This window comes from Osmerus mordax, chromosome 28 (assembly GCF_038355195.1).
Source record: "Osmerus mordax isolate fOsmMor3 chromosome 28, fOsmMor3.pri, whole genome shotgun sequence".
In the NCBI taxonomy this organism is placed as follows: domain Eukaryota; kingdom Metazoa; phylum Chordata; class Actinopteri; order Osmeriformes; family Osmeridae; genus Osmerus; species Osmerus mordax.
Window position 1 is genome coordinate 2,078,430 of NC_090077.1, and position 20,104 is coordinate 2,098,533.

The window sequence follows — 20,104 nt, forward strand, 5'->3', positions numbered from 1 at the left end:
ATCTGCAGAGTGAGAAGGGCCACTCACCAGCGCCCAGAGGGCAGCCTTCAGAAGCTTGATCCCCTCCCAGGTGTCCAGCATCGGGGAGCGGACCGTGTAGCTGAGGTCTGGAACCACATTCTGGAGGGGGGAGAGAGAGACACAGAGAGGAAGTGAGGCGTAGGAACACAGAGCTATAAGCCGCCGTCTGTGCTAGCAGCCTGCTAGCTGTCTGAGCAGCACCTCCCTGCAGTTACCTGGGACTCCAGCAGGTGGCAGCCTGTCTTGTCATGGACCAGCTGACCGTACAAGTGGACAGGAAGATACACGTTTGGTCTCTGTAACCTGGAAACGAAGCACAAGATCGGGAAATCTCAACGCGGCCCGCGATTGTAAGAAGTGTAGTCCCGCCTGTACCCACCTTCTACACCAGCTCCTCCTCTGTCAACCCTGACCTGCGCACACAGACACACACACACACCTTTGGTTGCTGCGGCGTACATAGTTGTCTCCGTCCACAGGTTTACGGTAGGTGGTGAGGGCCTCGTTCAGCTGCTCCTCTATCAGATCCACGTACTTCAGGTTATACTCCTGTAGAGGACACACACACACGGTTAACAGAGGTACACAGAGAGTGATCTGTGCCAAGGCCAGAGAACCTGGGGTGGGGGGGGGGAGGAGGAGGGAGATGGACGACCTTGTGCCATTTGTCCAGCTGCTTGTTGACGTAGCCCCTCTCGTTGAGGTAGGAGAAGCCCTTAGGAATGGACAGGAACCTGGAGAGAGAGGACAACACCACAACGTCAGGCTGTGGTGTCTGTGAGGAGTGTGAGGTGTGTGTGTGGTGCAGAGCGGTGTGCGGCTCTGCGTGTGTCCTGACCTGAGCAGCAGCAGCAGTCCCTTGTCCCCCAGGTGAGACAGCGCTGGTTTGAGCTGGATCAGAGCGTGGAGGTTGGCCTGGGGGACAAAACAACAAAACACATTTAGTCATTTTAAATCTTAAGTCATCTTAAATAGTCTTATCCAGAGTGACTTACAGTAAGTACAGGGACATTCCCCCTGAGGCAAGTAGGGTGAAGTGCCTTGCCCAAGGACACAACGTCATTTGGCACGGCCCGAAATTGAACCCGCAACCTTAAGCCCAATTCCCTAACCGCTCAGCCATCTGACTCCCAAAACACACCATCAGACACACACACACACACAAGCCAGGTCCTGAAGTGTGTGTCCCTGTGTGTGTTCTCTCTCCTACCTTGTCCTCGCAGGCCTCGTCCAGGATGTCCAGCGCCTCCATGGACACGGCCTTGCTGTGGTCGTGCAGCTGGGTGGTCAGCAGCTCCATGCCCCAGCTGCTGAAGAACTCCACCCCAGCCCGAAGCAGCACGCGCAGGTGCTTGGTGGCGTACAGCCTGCACACCTGCTCACAGAGGGGAGGAGTGGAGGAGGAGGAGTGGAGGAGGAGGAGTGGAGGAGGAGGAGTGGAGGAGGAGGAGTAGAGGAGGAGGAGTGGAGGAGGAGGAGTGGAGGAGGAGTGGAGGAGGAGTGGAGGAGGAGGAGTGGAGGAGTGGAGGAGGAGTGGAGGATGAGTGGAGGAGGAGGAGTGGAGGCGGAGGAGTGGAGGAGGAGTGGAGGAGGAGTGGAGGAGGAGGAGGAGTGGAGGAGGAGTGGAGGAGGAGAAGTGGAGGAGGAGGAGTGGAGGAGGAGGAGTGGAAGAGGAGTGGAGGAGGAGTGGAGGAGGAGTGGAGGAGGAGTGGAAGAGGAGTGGAGGAGGAGGAGTGGAGGAGGAGTGGAAGAGGAGTGGAGGAGGAGGAGGAGGAGTGGAGGAGGAGTGGAAGAGGAGTGGAGGAGGAGGAGGAGTGGAGGAGGAGGAGTGGAGGAGGAGGGTTACACATGGAAGGGGACAATTCCAAACATGGTTTTTTTTGTATGTAAGTGGTGACGTGTGTGTGTGTGCTCTGTGTTTGTGTGCTGCGGTCAGTCTCACGTCCGTGGCGGCGGTGAGGGTCTTGGAGAGGATGACTCTGGCCAGGCCGTCTCGGCTGTAGTCCAGCGTGGTCACGGCCAGCTTCAACACGGCATCCTGGTTCTTCACCGTACAAAGGGTCAACAGGCTGGTGGGGGGGGGGGGAGAAGAGAAGAGAGAGGGAGGCGGTCACACAACAGTAACAGACCCCACAACTCCTTCTCCTCGTCGGGGTTAAGGCACTGTGGCGTGTGAAAGCATTCCGGGTCAGAGGTCAGAGGTCAGGGGTCAGACTCACCACTGGAACAGGCTGCACTTCTCCAGCAGCTTGACGCCCTGCGGGTGGGAGGAGAGCGAGCCCAGGAACAGGAAGTAGTGCTGGCTGAGGGTGGTGAGCAGCCCGTTGCTCTGGAGACTGCGCTCGGGCTTCAGCCCCGAGGACGAGGACAGCCAGGACACCATGTCCTTCACCAGCTCCTCGAGGTACGCCTGGCCGTCCTGGAGGGGGGGGGTGGGGATTACCTCCAAATGTGGGGTCTGTGTGTATGCGACGGTGTGTGTCTGAAGGTGTGAGTGTCATTGTGTGTGTGTGTGTGTGTGTCTCCCTCACCTCCTCAGACTCCAGGAGGAACTCGACAAACTGACAGCCCACCACGGTGAGCTGCCTGGCCTTGGGGTGGTCCAGCTCCAAGCTGGCGTACAACTTGCTGCTGGGCTTGTAGAAGTACAGGAGCCTCCGCACGAACCTGCAGCACACACACACACACACACAGACAGGGTCAGAGGGGCGCTCAGCAGAGGTCTCAGTGGAAGGTGTGGCTGACTGGAGAGAGAGAGTCTTACTTGTGCATCTGCTCGTCCTTGTTGTTCCTGAGGTTGACATTAGGCCACTGGAGGAACAGAGAAGGCACATGTCACACCCACAGCACACGACAGGGGAAGCACACCGTCACACACACGCACACACTCTCACACACACACACGTCACCTTGAGGATGGTAGCGATGAGCAGCCAGTTCCACTCCAGGTTCTGCTTGTGGTTCAGGATGTGACTGTCCCTTAGATTCATCATCAGTGCTTCCTCAGTGTCCTAAAACACACACGCACACACACACACAAATACACTTGAGTACTGGCCTAGAATGTATATTAAATCTGTCTATTTATACTGTGTGTGTGCGTCCTACCTTGATGGCGTAGATGTCCCTGGGGGCGCGTGCGTGGGACTCCCTGCGGTTGTGTACGGTGACAGACTTGCGTATGATGTGGTCCAGGTAGAGGCTGTGAGGCCTCAGGCCACGCCTCTTCCTCTCATGGAAGCGCTTCAGGTGGTTCACCGCTCCGCTCGCTCGACTGGAGAAGCACATCCCACGCGCACGTGTTCAAGATGGGGGAGGTGTGTGCTGCGCGTGCGTGTGTGTGTGCAGTGAGTGTGTCTGTGTGTAAACAGTGTTTGCGTGTGTGTGTGTATTCAGAGTGGGTAGGTATGTGTGTATACTGTGGGTGTGTGTATACAGTGTGTGTTTACGTTGGTGTGTGTGTGTTCAGTGTGTGTGCGTACTCACAGGCGTTTCTCCTGAGGGATGTGGAAGGAGGCGGCCATGTTGATGAGGGTGGGGAGGCAGTGCAGGTGGTGACTGTGAGAGTGAGGGAGGATAGTGTTGGCCTGGGGGGGAGACACGGAGAGGAGGAGGGGGGGGGGGGAGACACGGAGAGGAGGAGGGGGGGGGAGACACGGAGAGGAGGAGGAGGGGGGGAGACAAGGAGAGGAGGGGGAGACACAGAGAGGAGGAGGGAGGGAGACACGGAGAGGAGGAGGGGGGGGGAGACACGGAGAGGAGGAATATACGTTACCACGGTTACAGAAACACTACACTCATCATAACAAAATGAGCCGTATCGAAGTCTCTAATCTTAGACATGCGATGTGTGTGTGGTGTGGTGTTACCATGTGCAATAGTTCCCCCAGCAGGATGGTGGCTCTCACTGACAGCTGTTCCTCACTACTGGTCACCACCTCAACCAGACCCTGGAGAGAGAGAGAGAGGGAGGGATATATGAGAGAGAGAGCGAGAGAGAGAGACGGCCAATAACAACAGAAAAGAGAGAGCGAGTTGGGGTTTAGATATGAAGCCACACACACGCACACGCACACACACACTCGTGGCCAGCAGTAGGGACTGGGTGTGCGCTCACCTCCAGGACTCCGCTGGAGATGAAGGCCGAGAGGACCAGCGCCAGGTAGTTATCCATTAGGTCCGGTCTGAAACACAGCACGACTCACTCAGCTCAACACAGGCTTCTGACTGGACAGCACAGCTCAACACAGCAACAACCTATCTAGGCTGTGTGACTCTGTTTCTGTGTGTGTTGTGGTGTTTGGGTTCTACGTGTGAGGATTTTCTGTGTGTGGGTTCCTTCTGGTTCCTTGTCGTGTGGTTCTGTGTCTGGCGGGGTTCTCCCTCACCTGGACCGTGCTCTGTGGGGAAGAAGAACTTTGGCTTCTGCAGCTACGAAACCATCCGATAGTCTCCAGTTGTCCTGGAACCTGCTAGGGTCTGGAGGATGGATCACACATCAGAATATACCACATACAGGTAAATACTAACCCTTACAACTAAAAATGCTAACAATTAACAATGCTATCAATTTTAACAGTGATAACAGTGCTATCGATGCTAACAGTGATAACAGTGCTATTGATGCTAACAGTGATATCGATGCTGACAGTGATGACAGTGATATCGATGCTAACAGTGATATCAATGCTAACAGTGATAACAGTGCTACCAATGCTAACAGTGATAACAGTAATATCGATGCTAACAGTGCTAGGAAGCCGGTTGTGTTCTCTCACCCACGCTGAGGATAGCCTCTGTGAAGTCCGGTGTTGCTAAGGGAACGGGCAGCCTGAAGATCTCATACAACACTTCCAGCAGGCTCTTCTGCAGGTATCAAGGTAAAGAACATCAGAGAAACACATTAACAACCTGCTAAACAATGTTTCTTCACGCACAACGCCATTAAAATGGTACGAAATTCGTACTACTGATGTTTACATTTACATTTAGTCATTTAGCAGACGCTCTTATCCAGAGCGACTTAAAGTAAGTACAGGGACATTCCCCTCAAGGCAAATAGGTTGAAGTGCCTTGCCCAAGGACACAACGTCAATTCGCACGGCGGGGAATCGACCCGGCAACCTTCTGATTACTAATCCCTAATCCCTCGAATCCCTAACCTCTCAGCAACCTGACTCATGTTTCCTTCATATTCAGCTGTACCCACCCGCACTTCCATGTTCGGTATACAGAGTAGGCCAATCAGAGACTGGATTCCAGAGTTGCCAACTTTGCACAGGTTGATAATACCTGGACGGACAGGAGAGAACAGGACGTCGTTAACACCAGCATTACTCGCATAGGAACCCAGGCGAGAATGTTACTCAGTAAATACCATAAACGTGTTAAAGCATAACCCTGAGGAGAACAGGGCTGTGAGGCGTACCTGACCAGGAGCGGAACGCTGCTACTATGGCCATCCTGCTAGACAGGAAACGAGCCTCTCTATCCTCCCTGGATACACACACACACACAATAAATATGACACCAAAAACATGGAGTCCTTTCAGAAAAAGTAACACACACACACACACACAGACTTACTTGAGCTGGCCCTCAGCAGTGTCAGCATTGTGCCTGTAGTGGAAGTCAGTGAAAGGTGCCAGGATTTGCTGAGGACAGAACACAGAGAGAACAGATGACAAGCCAGTTCTGAAGGTCATTCGAACCTTAACACACATTGCTGTACCTTGATGCACTTCTCCACCACAGCCTCACCCCCACCTCCATCCACCTTCCCGTAAACCCCCCATCCCTCCACCCCCCCCCCTCTCCTTCTGCCCCCGCTGCCCCCCCCCCTTCTCCTTCTGCCCCCGCTGCTCTCCACAGGCACCAGCATCAGTTCCCAAACAGGAAGTGTTAGGAGAGTGGAGACAGAGAGTGCTCTGAGAGCGAGAGAGGCACACAGGCAGGCTCTGTAGGGGTGATGTAACCTCTCCCTCTAATCTCCATGGGAAACACAGGCAACCTGCGGATAATCCCGGACCGGGACGACACAGCTGTCACCACCCTGCCCAGACTTCCTCTACGAGGGTGTGTGTGTTTGCCTATGTCGTGTGTGTCTATGCGTGCTTGCCTGTGTGTCTCCCTGTGTGTGTGTGTGTGCGTGCGTGGCAGGGCCTACCTCCAGCTCCACGTCCACCCGGACGTACTGGCGCGTGTGAGGGTGGTTGAGGAGGTGCAGGATGGTGGTGATGAGGGCCTCGTTGATGCGGCTCAGCTGGCAGTCGATGACGCCCTTCAGGATGGTGCTGAGGCCGCCTCTCCTCGCCACCACCTCCGGGTTCTTCAGCGCTGGGGGGGGGGGGGGGGGGGGGGGAAGGAGGGGGGGAATCAGACATGATCCACACGGAGACTGGGCCCTTTTCTGTGTCAACATGTCATGTGACCTACCAAGCTCACAGACGATGGCGATGGCGGCTCGGACCATGCGGTCTCTCTCCTGCAGGCCGTCCGTCCCCACGGCGATGAGGGAGTTGGCGATGGAGCTGGGGAACAGCAGGGCGTTCACTGTGATCATCTGAAAGAGGAGGAGTGAATCGAGACTTTGAGTTCACACCGTGAATGAAGTTCCCCTCTCCACTGGTGCTGAAACAGTGTGTCTAAGAAAAATGACATAGCTCAGATAGATAATGCAGACGTTATTTAGGCCTCGGGTCATTTCCTGCCACTTGAGCCTGTGTGTGTGTGTGTGTGTGTGTGTGTGCAGGCGTTTTACAGTAAATTACACAGGAAGCTATAAATACCCTGGCCCCCAGACATTTGCAAAAGGTTCGCATACTCACACATACATCATCCACTGCTCAATGCACACACCATGCATTTGCACAATCACACACACACACACACAAGCTGGATTATTCTACAAGCTATCAAACTCTCACACATGACCAATCGCACCCTGAAGCAACCAGCCAGTGACCAATCACCCCCTGACCAATCAGATTCTGACACCGAGACGCAGCAGCCAATCCCAGCCCGGTTCGAGGCGGCCATCTTACCTTGCGGACCAATCTGAGGGCCTGGGTCCTCTCCCCCTCATTGCTCTGCTGGATGTCGATGCACCTGGATGCGCCAACACACACAGGAGAAACAGCTCGACGCTCAGCTACACACACACCCTTATCGCTCAGCTCTTTTTACGCTGCTTTCACTTGGTGTTCAATGAGGACGGAGAGTCTGTGTTCGCATAGGGAAGTGGCACACTGGGTGGCAGCTGTTTACGTGCGTTGAAACAGTTGAATAAATCGACTGATTTAAAAAGGTTTGTTTTGTTTGAACTCCGCCGGGCGGGGCGAGGGCGGGGCGAGGGCGGGGCGGGGGAGGGGCTCTCACCTGGCGACCAGGTAGTCGACCTGCAGACGGAGGACCTTGTGCAGCACGTCGGTGTCTCTGATGAGGTAGCGCAGCGCCCGCAGACCTGCAGCACGCACCTCCTTGGCCTCGTTCAGCAGGGCCAGACGCAAGCTACACACACACACACACACAGATAACACATGCAGACAACACACACAGATCACACACACACAGAACACACACACAGTTTAAGCCCAGGCTGGAGACATTGGAAAGACACACCTGTGTTGCCCCATGGACAAAAACACAAGGTACTGTGTAGCCATATGAAGGAGATTACTTACCAGATAATAATTTCTTCATATGTAAATCCAAACTTCTCCTCACTGTGGCCTATACTGCCCAGCAGCTACAGAGAGAGAGAGAGAGAGAGAGAGAGAGAGAGAGAGAGAGAGAGAGAGAGAGAGAGAGAGAGAGAGAGAGAGAGGGGTAGAGAGAAAGAGGAAGACCGAGGTAGAGAGGAAGAGAGCGGTAAAGAGAAGGTGAGAGAGAAAGGGTGAGAGAGAAAGGGTGAGAGAGTGAATCGGCAAGGCGGGTTACATAGTGATAGAGCCCAAAATAAGAGGATTATGTTTCTGGTAGCCTATTCAATTTAAAGAGGAATTAGAGAGTGTATGAGTTCATTCATGGCATGTGTGGTCATGCGATGAATCTGCGGTAGAGAAATGTTGAACTTTAAGACAAGCTCCAGGGCTGACACTGATCCTACAGCTCAGCTCCTCCACTGTGAACACCAGGAGAGAGGGAGGAGAGGCGGGGTGAGGTGTTAAGGGGGAGAGGGGAGGAGAGAGAGTGAGTGAGAGAGAGGTGGGGCGGTGTCTGTGGGGTGATGGTGGGGGGAGGCGGGAGGGTGGTGGGGGTACGGTGAAATGGAAGTCTAACAGTTAGAACTAGTGATGATGTCAGAGGCCTGGCAGGCAGCGATCGGGAGGGAAGGGGGGGGGGCATGTGACACTCTACAGGGATTAGGTCACCCTCTGTCCTGGAATCCATAAAAGGAGTCACAGGCCTCTCACAGACACGTATACACACGCAAACACACACGCAAACACACACACCCTGAGTCTTTGGTCAGTGGTAAACAGGAGAGTCAGGTGTACACGCACGCACACACAGCTAGAGCCCTTCTGCAGTTCAGATCTTGCTAATTACGCCCCTAACAAGAGGAAGATATGGATATCACCTGTTCGGAGGCCAAGAAGACCTATCACCTAGAGCCTGCCTATCGCCTCGACAACTGAATCGAATGCAGTGACCTAGCAAGTAAACATGCCAATCTCAACACCACCACAATGGGCCGTGCCTGTGGATCATAACAAACGCTCCCTGGGACTGAGACGGTGCAGACTCCCAGGCAGCCCGGGGAGAAGGAGACACTCCCTGCCTCTGTTTTCAAAAGAACAACCGCAAGCGGATGCTGCAACTCTCCAGTTTCAGAGTCAGAGTGCTGTCAAGGCACATCAGGTCACACAACGCTTCCCCGTGTCCGTAGATTTCATTACACTCACTGTCGGCATCACAATGACAGCTAGATAGCTCCAGCACCCAGGAGGGGAGAGGAGGGATGAGGAGAAAGAGGAAGGGGGAGAAGAGAGGAGAACAGACAGGAGAGGAGAGGAGGGATGAGGAGAAAGAGGAAGGGGGAGAACAGAGGAGAACAGACAGGAGAGGAGAGGAGGGATGAGGAGAAAGAGGAAGGGGGAGAAGAGAGGAGAACAGACAGGAGAGGAGAGGAGGGATGAGGAGAAAGAGGAAGGGGGAGAAGAGAGGAGAACAGACAGGAGAGGCCAGCTAGGCCATGATGGATTTCTCTCTAAAGGTGTGAATTATTGTCAAACTACAAACCAGAATGGAGCGCCAATGTATTATGATTGACTTCAATAAGGCTGGCCCAAATATGTCAATACTTATTAGAGGATGAATGATCATTACCTTAATGAAGTTGTTCAGATGCCCAAGCTTTCGCATATTACTGACTCCATGAGGCTTGGACACATTTTGAAGGATTTCCCGTAGGTTATCTGAAGGTTCTAAAAAAAAGAAATGATTTAAAAAAATATATACACAATGTAACCATCAGAAAGTACCATAGTATTTACAAAACATTTGCCAGTGAACTGCTATGGGTGGCTTGTTGAGACAGGAACCCGTTTCAGCTGGTCACAGACCGTGTGTACAGCAAACACCACGAACATCTTCAAAACAAGTTGTGTTCAGTCACAGGGAAAATGAGGAAGTTCTTACACAGCTCTGTAGTGAGGGTTAGGGTCAGAGGTGTCAGGCTATTTATTATATAAACGAAAACTAAACCGCTTTTGATACATTAAGCTTCTCTTATACGTCACATCTACCTGCAGTTACATACAGTTAATTTGCGAGGGGGAGTGTCAGGGTATTCTGTTCATGATAATGATGATGGCATTGAGTGTATTCGCTATGCTCAGTCATGCTGAAAACATTTTATTTACAGATCGAAGACAAGATCTGCCAGTGAGCAGGAACGTTTTACGGGTGATTAGCGATCGACTACTGAACGGAGGCGTGGTCGCTCAGGGAATTTGATCAGTGCAAAAACAACCACTGCGTTCAGTGTTACACCACAGTGGCTAGACCCAGCTAGCTGGCTAACGAAAGACAAACAAACCTAAAGCGTAATTAGCTTGCACTAGCTAGCTGCAGGCAGCCTACATTGAGGCTGCAATTCAAAGACTGGCCGTTCTCTCTCTGTGTGTGGCTAACACCGAAGTTAGCTAGCTAACCTTCTCTCCTCGGTGCCAACCGTAACATGTCTTCTACCCACTAGCCCCCCTCGAATGCATGTTAAAATCGGCTTGACGACTGGTTAACCAACCCACTTGCTAACAAAACAACAGAGGGCTCCGCCGCCGTCACCATGGCTGGATTAGTTCAGCTAGTGGCAGCTTTTCTAGTAGCTGGTTAGCTAGCTAGCTACGCCTCTTTGCTGGCTCAGATGATAAACAAGATCACTAACTGTATATCAATTGTATCTGGCTGCGAACACCTATATACAGAGGGGGTTTTCTCTTTGATATGTCACAAACACTCGTCATCCTTGTCTCCTATACATCCACATCTTTTCTGAAGAATAAAAGGTTTCACTCCCTGGACGCCCTGCTTACCTCTGGTCAGATCGAGCGGTACGTTCTCCTCGCCGCTGTCATTCCGACCTGTCAAAACAGAACGCCAGGTTGATTGAGAAAAAACACACTATGCTCACCAGAAACTACAGAAGATCTTTAACATAAATCTCAAGTTCATAGGCCAGAGGTCAATGTGAGTTTCTCAGGTTTACCTCGCATCCGAAGACTTCGGATCGGACGGCCGCGGATGCTGACCGCCATGTTTCCAGGAACATACACAACACCGGAAACTTCGCAATTACTCGCGAGAAGGTGGGGAATGAGACTTCGTGCAAATGTTCTGGGGTCCGTTGGAAAAAGAAATCTAGTCGCGGTATCGAAACAAAACCGATCTACAACCAGTGTCTATGGTATGTTTTAATTTCAGAGTCCCTTGCCTTATTTGGTTCAAATATGGGTTGAAGGGCTTGGTATGCTTTTGGAGTACAGTGTATTGTACTGTACAAAGAGATTTTGCAACAGATTTTGATACAACCACTGAAATCAACAGTAAGTAGAAGGGCCAACTAGAAATGAGTCTTTGAAACTGGAAGCCACTTTTTATCTCGAAATAATGTAAGTAAGTAAATACACATTTAAATAAATTTATAAATAAACATAATGAAACCACTTATCTTTATTTTTCAACATTAACATACTTAACAGTGTGTACAACATTCTTGCTCCTTAATTTTTTCTCATTGCTCAGACGTTGTCATTATCATAGATGCAGTCTGTAAGACAGAACAAAAGTCAGTATGTGTGCTCTAGCTTACCATTTTCAAAACAACCATTTTTAGAATGCATACCTTCTCCAATATCATCGTAAACGTCCCCAGCATCCCTAGACAAATATAAATATGAACAGATAATTGGCACCAATATCCAATCATGTAGGCACAGCAGTGTGTGTTGCACAAACAGCAAAAAAATACTCACTGAGCAACATGGGTTGTTGAAACATATCCAACTGGACAAAGAGAGACACATGATCTAATTAGCATTGCTCCCTTCCACAGTTCACTATTCTAACCCCCAATTTGATGATTGCGGAGACATCTTACATTTCCCTTCGCTGTTTCGACCAATCAGCACGCCTTGGTCTGGTCTGACGATGACATTGATGACTTCTCCTGGCTTCAGGTGCAGGTCCCTGGTTCCCCATTTCTTGGTGATCAAGGGGGTGATGATAGTGACATCATACAGAACCTGGATGTCCCCTTTAAACTGAGATCAGGACGAGAAAAGGAGAGCATAGGGAAAGACTACTCATCTCAGGACATGGAAGAATGGGTTTCAGGAAAGCAATAGGGGGTAACAGCAGGAAAATTCATTGAAATTCTTTCAAAATTCAAGAAATCTCGCCTTTACTGCACCACGACTGGAAAGTGTTCATGTAGAAAAGCACTTTTACCTATATAATAACTTATATAAGATGACCTCAAGAGGAGTGTGTGCCCTGTGCACGATGACCTGTGATCTCACCACAATAGGCTCAAGCTCAGGTCAGTTATCTTCACGATCTGGCCACAGTTGGAAAACTCACGTGGAACTTCTTCCTGAATTCCTTCTCCTCCTTCTCAAATTTCTTTTTCATTTTGGGGTCCATCTGTTCAACCTTCCCTTTCAATATGAGCAGTGCTGACTCCACGTCATCATAGACCTCCTCTATGGGGCACACAGACAAAGATCTAATTTTAGCAAGCCATACAGCACATGCTACTAATGTACTAATGTGCAGTAAGTGGTAATGTGTGCGATATATCAAGAAAAGGCTATATTATATGTATTTACCTATAGGGGGTGGAGAGTGAAATCTGAACATAAAAATATAAAGGAGACATTTAAAGGAAAGATTAAGGAATGGTATTGTTTATGGGTATTTTTGCATGGAATATTGTCTTTATAAACACAGAAAGAGTAACTGTGTTATGGCTGCAATAACAATGCTGCTCCACTAGATGGTAGTCTAAGCACACAAACACTAGAGGTTGTCATGGCAAAGGAAACAGATTTTGAGGGGATTTTCTATGACAAAATTACAAACAGGATTACAATTTAGAGACTCAAGTGAATTAAAGTTGGAATAAGATTATTTCAGAGTTGCTGAGAAGGAACTGTAAGAAAACTTCCCAAAGATTAATATTATATAAACTCAGTGGCGAAAATCTGGTATCAATTTTGGGGGGGGGACAATTCTATGACATTTTCTCAAGAGCAATTCCTGAGGGGGACACCAACATTACTGCTGTAACACATAGCCTACATTTTAATAAGTTAAATGTATATTATTAATATTATTTAAATGTCCTTATGTTTACAGTGATTTATTGGGGGGGACAAATCCTATTTTTCTCAGGATGGGGGGGGGGGCGGTCGTGTCCCCCCGTCCTCCCTGGGATTTATGCCTCTGTATAAACTGACTGTTTTTACCTGTAGGCACCTACATCATCATAGAACTCGGGCAAGTTCTTATCGCCTGACTCCTGTCCAGGAAAGGACAATACAAGCTCAACATGAAATTCATTTGAAGGTTTATAGCATCTACATCTAGTGGGAAGAATACATAATAATAATTTAATCAGTGTACCAGAGAAAGAAAATAAACTCTAAACAAATGACTCTCTTCTTCACTTGAAGTAGACCTACAATCTATTGCCATAGTTAACTTGTAATCTATGACACACATACACACACACACACACACACACACACACACACTCTCAGCAAAACTAACCCCTGACTTACTTTAGTTCCACTTCCTCATTTTATTCATTTTGTTTTGTATGTTAAAAGCATATACTGCACACTTTATACCACTCAGTTTAATCACTATAATCCAGCAAATATTCTGCTATCAGATAGGTAATTGTTGTTGAGTGCATGTAAAGGTAAACCAAAACAATTTACCTTCTCACTGGAAGACCCTGTAAGACAGTTAATGTTAATTTAATTTGAATGGACATATAACATTTACTGTGCCACGGATGTATGGATGGATAGATAAATATTAATTTGACACCTGGTTGAAGTAGAGAGGTGAGATTCTTCAGGATGCCACCATCATCATGGCTCTCATGCCCAGGGCTCCTGGTAAAGGAGAACACGTACACAGATAACCATACAGTAAGGAGGACAGATATGGAATGTGATCACTGACACATTAAAGCAGACGTTTCTTGATAAAAGAAAAGCTACAGGTATTTTCCCATGACAGCACGCGTGGCTTGTTAGGGTCTGCGATCGGGCATCAGGTCCTGACACACTCAGTCCGCAAACTAGCATCTGCTTCAGAAAACAACAAGATGACGAAGCACTGCGAGAAGACGAAGGATCAACTAATCCTGGTCTTGGTTTCGGACCCCCATTGCAGTAGCTGTGATGCGGGTGGTCTGTACTCAGATGGCTGAGCGGTTAGGGAATTGGGCTATTAATCAGAAGGTTGCTGGTTTGATTCCCGGCCGTGAAAAATTACGTTGTGTCTTTGGGCAAGGCACTCCACCCTACTTGCCTCGGGGGAATGTCCCTGTACTTACTGTCGCTCTGGATAAGAGCGTCTGCTAAATGTACATGTACTCACTCAGCCACTGAAGGGCCGGTGTAGAGGGCAGGGACTGGAGGGGCTGGAAGGGCACTTCTGAGAAGAGACACAGGACATCCTGAGGTCTCCAGACATCCACCTGTCATGCGAAACACATTTTATTCTAAAAGCCACCCATAGAGCAGGATAGTTTTGCTTTCAAAACATAATTACAGTATCTGACCGTCTTGCCCTTTCCCACCTTGCTGGAACCTCTGTAAGTCGATGTGCGGCGGTCTGTTGGGTTTCATCGGGGGCTTCCCCAGGGTGAAGGCATCAGGGACAGTCTTCTTCTTAGGTGCAGACGGATTGTCACTCTTCTGTTGATGAACGAGACCCTCCCTGCCTCCGGACCGTCCTGGTGCAAAGGAAGGTTTCACGGCGGCCGGGGGTTTGGGAGGAACAGAGTTGATGAAGCTGGTTCTGAGACCCCCCATCACCTCATGGCCCCTGCCTCTCCCCCCTCCCTGCTGGGGCCTCAGTGGAGCCTGGGGGATTGGAGGTTTGGGTGTCCAGTGTTCTCTCCTCTGGATCTCCTGTTCCTGCTGGGCCTGCAGCCCACACATCAAGGAGCTCTTCGGTTTGGGGGTGAGGGGCGGTTTGAGGGCTGAAAGTGGAGGTCTGGCTTGAGAAGAAAACCCAGGCTTCTGAAATGTAGCATCCTGATTAGTCTCTGTAAGCTTAGGCTTGAAGGGTGGAGGTTTAGGCACAGTGGCTTCTGGACCTTCTCTCACAGGAGGGTCAAATGTCCTCCGAAAGACAGGCTTGGATGCAGGGATTGTGCCGGTGCTTACGACCCCCAAAGATGGCGTTTTCTTCAGGTTGCCCATTTTGACAAGGGGCGAGGAACCAGCAGAGAGGACAGAGTGAGTTGACAGTTTTGGCCGAACACCCTCCTTCTGGATTGGGATGCTTACTGTGTTGAAGTGAGCCATGAGACTCTTCACGTCTTTTTGGGCCTGCTGCACACCATTAAACATATTAACAACACACAGCAACACACATCTGAACACATGAACACGCGCAAGTACACAACTGATAACACTAACACGTGGTAAGGAAACGTTGAACAAAGCAGAGTTGTTAGGAAGACGTATGAGTGAGCATACATTGCAATACAGCACACAATATCTCACCTAGACACATACCTCCACAGAACATCTACAGGGATCTTACTGTCTTCCCCTGTTTGTGCATTGTCTTTCTACGGTCTCTGGATGGTCAACACAGTGCAGCTTCTAGCATGGCCTTTCAGACCCTTGCTACTCTACTCATACAGGAACTTGCCAGAGAGTCAGTCTAATTATATAAGGTGTGAAAAGAGAAGCTGTCTTTTTGTGAAGCAGAAAAGGTCTCCAAGTAAGGTCTTTTTAAAGTCCATAATCAGAGAGACATCGGAGGTATTTAGATTTTCAGACCACTTCCAGTTTGAGGCTTGTTCCTTCTGAGAGTGTTAAGAAGTGACTACTTCTTACTAAACGGAAAAAACGGCTGAATGCATAGAGAGGTCTCATCATAGACTTGACTGCGTCCCTGTATCTGTGTGTTCAGGGATGATGTGATGTACAAGAAGGAGTTCAGACTCACCATTCTTTCCTTCTGAGCCACCACAAAGGCAATGACACACAGCATCGGAGGCTCACACTGTCCACCGTTTCCAAAGCAACAGCTCACCAAGTGCTGACAATTCAGCACAAAGGTCCGCACGAAGAAATGTGCTCAACAGCACAGGGCTGTCCAAGCACAAGCGCTGTATAAACTACGCCACACAAACAGGTCTCAAATTCAAGTTTTTATTTCACATGACCCCCGCTTTGCGAGAAAATACAGTAAGAAAAGACGGCAACCTATTTATCGTGAGAGTATTGATAATGTAAGTCGTTCAGAACTTGAACTCTACACAATTGTTCTCGCTGAACTGAGAAGAAACCTCAAACTTGACCACAGCAGCGACGGAGTTGCTACTGGGCTGGACGGAGAAGGGTGTCAACATGTTGACGCTCTGCAAGACTTCTCTTTAAAAGGAGTTAATCATTGAAAATAAAAGTGCATATAACATAGTCATAAACCGTCTCAATGAAGGTCAAAGGGAGGCTGGGTGGGTGTGGCAAATAAGTATTCAGACAGCAGGTTATGTATCTGGGTGTTTTCTCCCCCACAGTGCAGCCTCCATCTCTGAAGTCCAGGACGTCTCTACCCGAGGCAGGGCTGTCTCTAGTGGGTCACTGAGGGGGCTGACAGGAGCCTGTCGATGTCCTGTATGGCCCTGCTGGTTCTCTGGAGGGCCTCAGCGATGCTGCTTTGGGTGATGCTAGTTCCACCAGTATCCTGGAGGTCTGTGGAGCTCTGGGTCTGGGCGATGGTGGGTGCCCCAGGAGCGTGGAGCTCTGTGAGGCCAGTGGCCCGGCCAAGCGAGGCCCTCTGGGCTGGCAGTGGGAGTTCGCTGTTGTCAAGTAGGACTGGATGCAAGCTGTTAAAGAATAATTCTTAATGTCTCATTCACAGATATAAAAGCATGTGGGTCAGTACTTATCATACTCTTTCTTTCTATCTTCACTCACTCACACACACGCACACGCACACACACACACACACACTCATTCACTTTACCCACTGTAACTACAGTATGAGCATCTACTATTCAGTGCCCACGACTCTGATCCCTGATACAGTCATGTTGTGCTAAATGAACACAAAAAGCCACTGTCAGAAAACCACTCAAGTAACCATGAATACCCATAACAAAGGATACAGTTGAAGCGCTTGATCTTCTCCAGCTCTGCAGCAACAAAGCTTGGCCTGAGGCAAGAAACGCACAGCGACAGAGCTCGTTCTGAGAAACAATAACTTTGACACACACACACACATTTCAGAGTCAAGCCTGGGTGCCTCACCCATGCTGGGATCTCTCTGCTGCCTGAATGTGGTCATGGTCTGACGAGAGTCCTGTCTGTCCACCACACACCGACATGGGGAAGCTGCTTTCCAGCTTGGTGAGGGAAAGCAAGTGAGAAAGAACAAGACAGGAAAGATGAATCAATGCAAGCACACCCTACAAAATGAAATAGACAAGACGTGTTGCATCATCTGACCTTGCGTAAACAGCTGGGTATAGCGTTCAGCTTCAGGGAGTGTCTTGTCTGGGCGTAGCACTTCAGGATCCTGTTTCAACCAGTCCCGAAGATAAGCATAAAGTCAATGCCAATGATTTGGTCTACTTGGGGCCTATTCAAGCATAACAGACATCATAAAGGAGCAGAGGATTTACTATGTCAATCTCCAAACAGACAGCAACGGATCGCGTCTCTTTTACCTATACTGTGTTTCTAGAGCGCTGTTTCCCAGTGATGGTGATGCTGTGATGGTGAACTGTGATGCTGTGATGGTGAACTGTGAGGGTGAACTGTGATGGTGAACTGTGATGCTGTGATGGTGAACTGTGATGGTGAACTGTGATGCTGTGATGGTGAACTGTGATGGTGAACTGTGATGCTGTGATGGTGAACTGTGATGCGGTGATGGTGAACTGTGATGCTGAACTGTGATGCTGTGATGGTGAACTGTGATGGTGAACTGTGATGGTGAACTGTGATGGTGAACTGTGATGCTGAACCGTACCTGCTGGCGCGGGACACGACGGAGGCCACAGAGTAGCTTTGTCTGGGCTTCTCCGGAGGAAGGCTTTTCAGGTGGTATGTGATCTGTCTCACCTGGAGGAACATACCTCAGAACATGAGCAACAGGCGACAGGCCTCAAGACGCATTCTCACTCATGTGGCATGTGCATTGTGTTGCTATAGGGTACTCATTCATTACATTTAGTCATTTAGCAGACTCTCTTATCGAGAGCAACTTACAGTAAGTACAGGGACATTCCCCCCGAGGCAAGTAGGGTGAAGTGCCTTGCCCAGGGAACACAACGTCATTTGGAACGAACCGGCAACCTTCTGATTGGTAGCCCGATTCCCTAGCCACTCAGCCATCTGACCCCCATTGTTGTGTTGTTATAGGGTACAGGGCTGATATGCCAGCTTGTCACTTAGCTTACCTCCATATTCACAGTCCCAGCCCCAGCCTCTGGCCTGTGGTGGGTGAAGTAGCTGGCCAGGGCACCATTAGACCTAATGACTGAGCCGTCGCCAGGGGAAATCTCTATGACTGGGATGGCTTCATCCATTATTCTGGACCAGGGGAAACACACAGATGGGTATATGGTAGGGATAAGATACAGTATGTTAGGTGAATCTAAAAAGCTGTTTGGTAACACAGCAGTACAGGAGAAACAAGATAACCTTCTGCAGTATCATGTGACAGACACAGTGGTGATCCAGTACCTGAAGACCACTCCTTGACACCAGACAACTTTAAGCAGATCGGTGGGAAGGTCCTGTTCTGGGTCCTGCTCTGTCAGTCCCAGGGAGTTCTTCAATTTCCACCTACACACACACAAACACACACACATATATACACTATAATTAAGTCTAACCTTTTCCTGCTGAGGCACCAAGCTCGCTGCATATCAAGTCCATCAACCTGTGCAGGTGAGGGGAGGGGCATCTGAGAGGCAGTGCTTGTGGCAGGGTAGATCTCCTCCCCTTTTCGCTGGGCGGGTTTGGGACCTCCATGGTCCCCTGTCCTCCCTCCACGCCAGCTCCCGCTCCACAGGAAGCCCAGTGGGCCAGGGCCAGGCCCAGAGGGTAGGCCCACTCCCCAGGAACACTGCAGCACGAGTGGTGCTGGACCACCCTGCTTGACTGATACATCCCTGCTGGCTGAGAATAGAATAATGTACAATCCAATGCAGTACCATGATTGAGGGGGAGACCTTTGTTGTTGTTTTTTTAGCATAGGTAGGTGTCTTCACCTTTGATTGGTCACCTCGGACAACCCCCTGGAGAGAATTAGACCCTGGGGAAGATCCTGGCTCTAAGTCTCCGGCTAGGCCTCTCTGCTCCTGGATCCGGTCGTGGCTGAGGCTGCAGGTGAACTCCACTGAGAATTCCTCCCCAGAGGCACCCAGTATCAGGCAGGCTCTCCCCTCCACTGAGCTTACCCTGGTCTCCCCGCCAGGCCCCTGCACAGCACCACTGGACTGGGGGGTGGGCCACTCCACCTCCGGGTCCACACTGAAGAACCGCTGGGAGGGGAGGTCAGGATAATGAAGTGGGACGTTTGAGAATATGGTCATGTGATTTGTTCTTTCCTCCAATAGGGAACGGCCGCTGGGCTTGTTACCTCTTTGTCCAATTCGGGGAGGAGTTCTTCCGGGAGGTATGGTTGTGTGGCATACTTGTTCCTGAACTTTAAAGCCTGCAGTAGCAACCCCTGCAACATCATGGTCAAAACATACGTGATGGTAAACACGGCACAGCATCATGTTAATTCCTTGTTAAGATATTTTGTAAACTGTTCAAATTCAGGCCTCTTGAACAACATGAATCATCAACGTCTTGATGTCGTAGATGTTGTGGCTGTCGCGATATGGCTTGAATGACCTATTCTAGCGTGTTGACTGATTCATAATTCATTTATTCAATTCGCTCAGACAGCAGCATCTTCTACTCGTTATACCTTGTAGTTGCTGATGGCGAACCGCGTCCTCTGTCGTACCTTCTCACCGGACTGGAGTGGGTGTGCCGTGGGTTCAGGTGGTTTCTCGAGCACGAACTCTGAGCCACAGGGTGCCAGATGTAACCGGGAGTAATCTACGTAACGTACGTCTACCGATTCATCCTCGTACATGATCATCAAACTGACTCCAGGTAAAGCGGCCATTGTGAATCAAGTCAGTCTGACAGAACACCAAATATACACAATTTGTCAATAAAACTTGATATTTACACTTGAAAGTAATTTCCTTTCCATCTTGCTAAACAGCCTGGTTGTCAACAACAAACTTCCCGCAAGGTTTTGAACTTGACAGTCTTCTTCTGTACAAGTGAACTGTTTGCTGGAAGCACACGAT

General features: G+C 49.8%; 2 protein-coding genes across 2 annotated transcripts in view; both read right to left on the minus strand.

Annotated features, from left to right (window-relative positions):
* Positions 1-10,584, minus strand: part of LOC136937891 (rapamycin-insensitive companion of mTOR-like) — a 17,225-nt gene extending 6,641 nt beyond the window's left edge. Inside the window, 27 exon segments of the mRNA XM_067231023.1 lie at positions 28-120; positions 237-324; positions 461-570; positions 677-755; positions 860-936; positions 1,232-1,396; positions 1,964-2,090; positions 2,241-2,440; positions 2,553-2,688; positions 2,786-2,832; positions 2,931-3,032; positions 3,130-3,295; positions 3,508-3,608; positions 3,891-3,971; positions 4,139-4,205; positions 4,410-4,500; positions 4,800-4,887; positions 5,231-5,313; positions 5,450-5,517; positions 5,608-5,675; positions 6,188-6,357; positions 6,457-6,583; positions 7,065-7,128; positions 7,399-7,530; positions 7,704-7,768; positions 9,352-9,449; positions 10,560-10,584. Of these exon segments, the coding sequence (XP_067087124.1) occupies positions 28-120; positions 237-324; positions 461-570; positions 677-755; positions 860-936; positions 1,232-1,396; positions 1,964-2,090; positions 2,241-2,440; positions 2,553-2,688; positions 2,786-2,832; positions 2,931-3,032; positions 3,130-3,295; positions 3,508-3,608; positions 3,891-3,971; positions 4,139-4,205; positions 4,410-4,500; positions 4,800-4,887; positions 5,231-5,313; positions 5,450-5,517; positions 5,608-5,675; positions 6,188-6,357; positions 6,457-6,583; positions 7,065-7,128; positions 7,399-7,530; positions 7,704-7,768; positions 9,352-9,387 (2,631 nt within the window). The 5' untranslated portion in view covers positions 9,388-9,449; positions 10,560-10,584.
* A 5,359-nt stretch (positions 10,585-15,943) lies between these two features.
* c28h5orf34 (chromosome 28 C5orf34 homolog) lies at positions 15,944-20,034 on the minus strand. Its single transcript, XM_067231445.1, has 11 exons — positions 19,711-20,034; positions 19,375-19,464; positions 19,004-19,276; positions 18,673-18,911; positions 18,474-18,575; positions 18,188-18,320; positions 17,758-17,849; positions 17,232-17,301; positions 17,034-17,128; positions 16,892-16,938; positions 15,944-16,598 (listed from the first exon to the last, which is right to left on the minus strand). Exons 1-11 carry the CDS (start codon positions 19,912-19,914, stop codon positions 16,354-16,356), a joined length of 1,590 nt encoding a protein of 529 aa, XP_067087546.1. The 5' UTR covers positions 19,915-20,034; the 3' UTR covers positions 15,944-16,353.
* Positions 20,035-20,104: the final 70 nt, after the last annotated feature.

Bases quoted from the DNA above. Each gene is read 5' to 3' on its own strand.
- c28h5orf34 (XM_067231445.1), bottom strand. From the start codon at position 19,914: ATGGCCGCTTTACCTGGAGTCAGTTTGATGATCATGTACGAGGATGAA. The intron at 19,465-19,710 runs GTATAACGAGTA...ATGATGTTGCAG, and splicing joins TCGCCATCAGCAACTACAAG to GGGTTGCTACTGCAGGCTTT. The intron at 18,912-19,003 runs GTGAAGACACCT...TTCTATTCTCAG, and splicing joins TCCGAGGTGACCAATCAAAG to CCAGCAGGGATGTATCAGTC.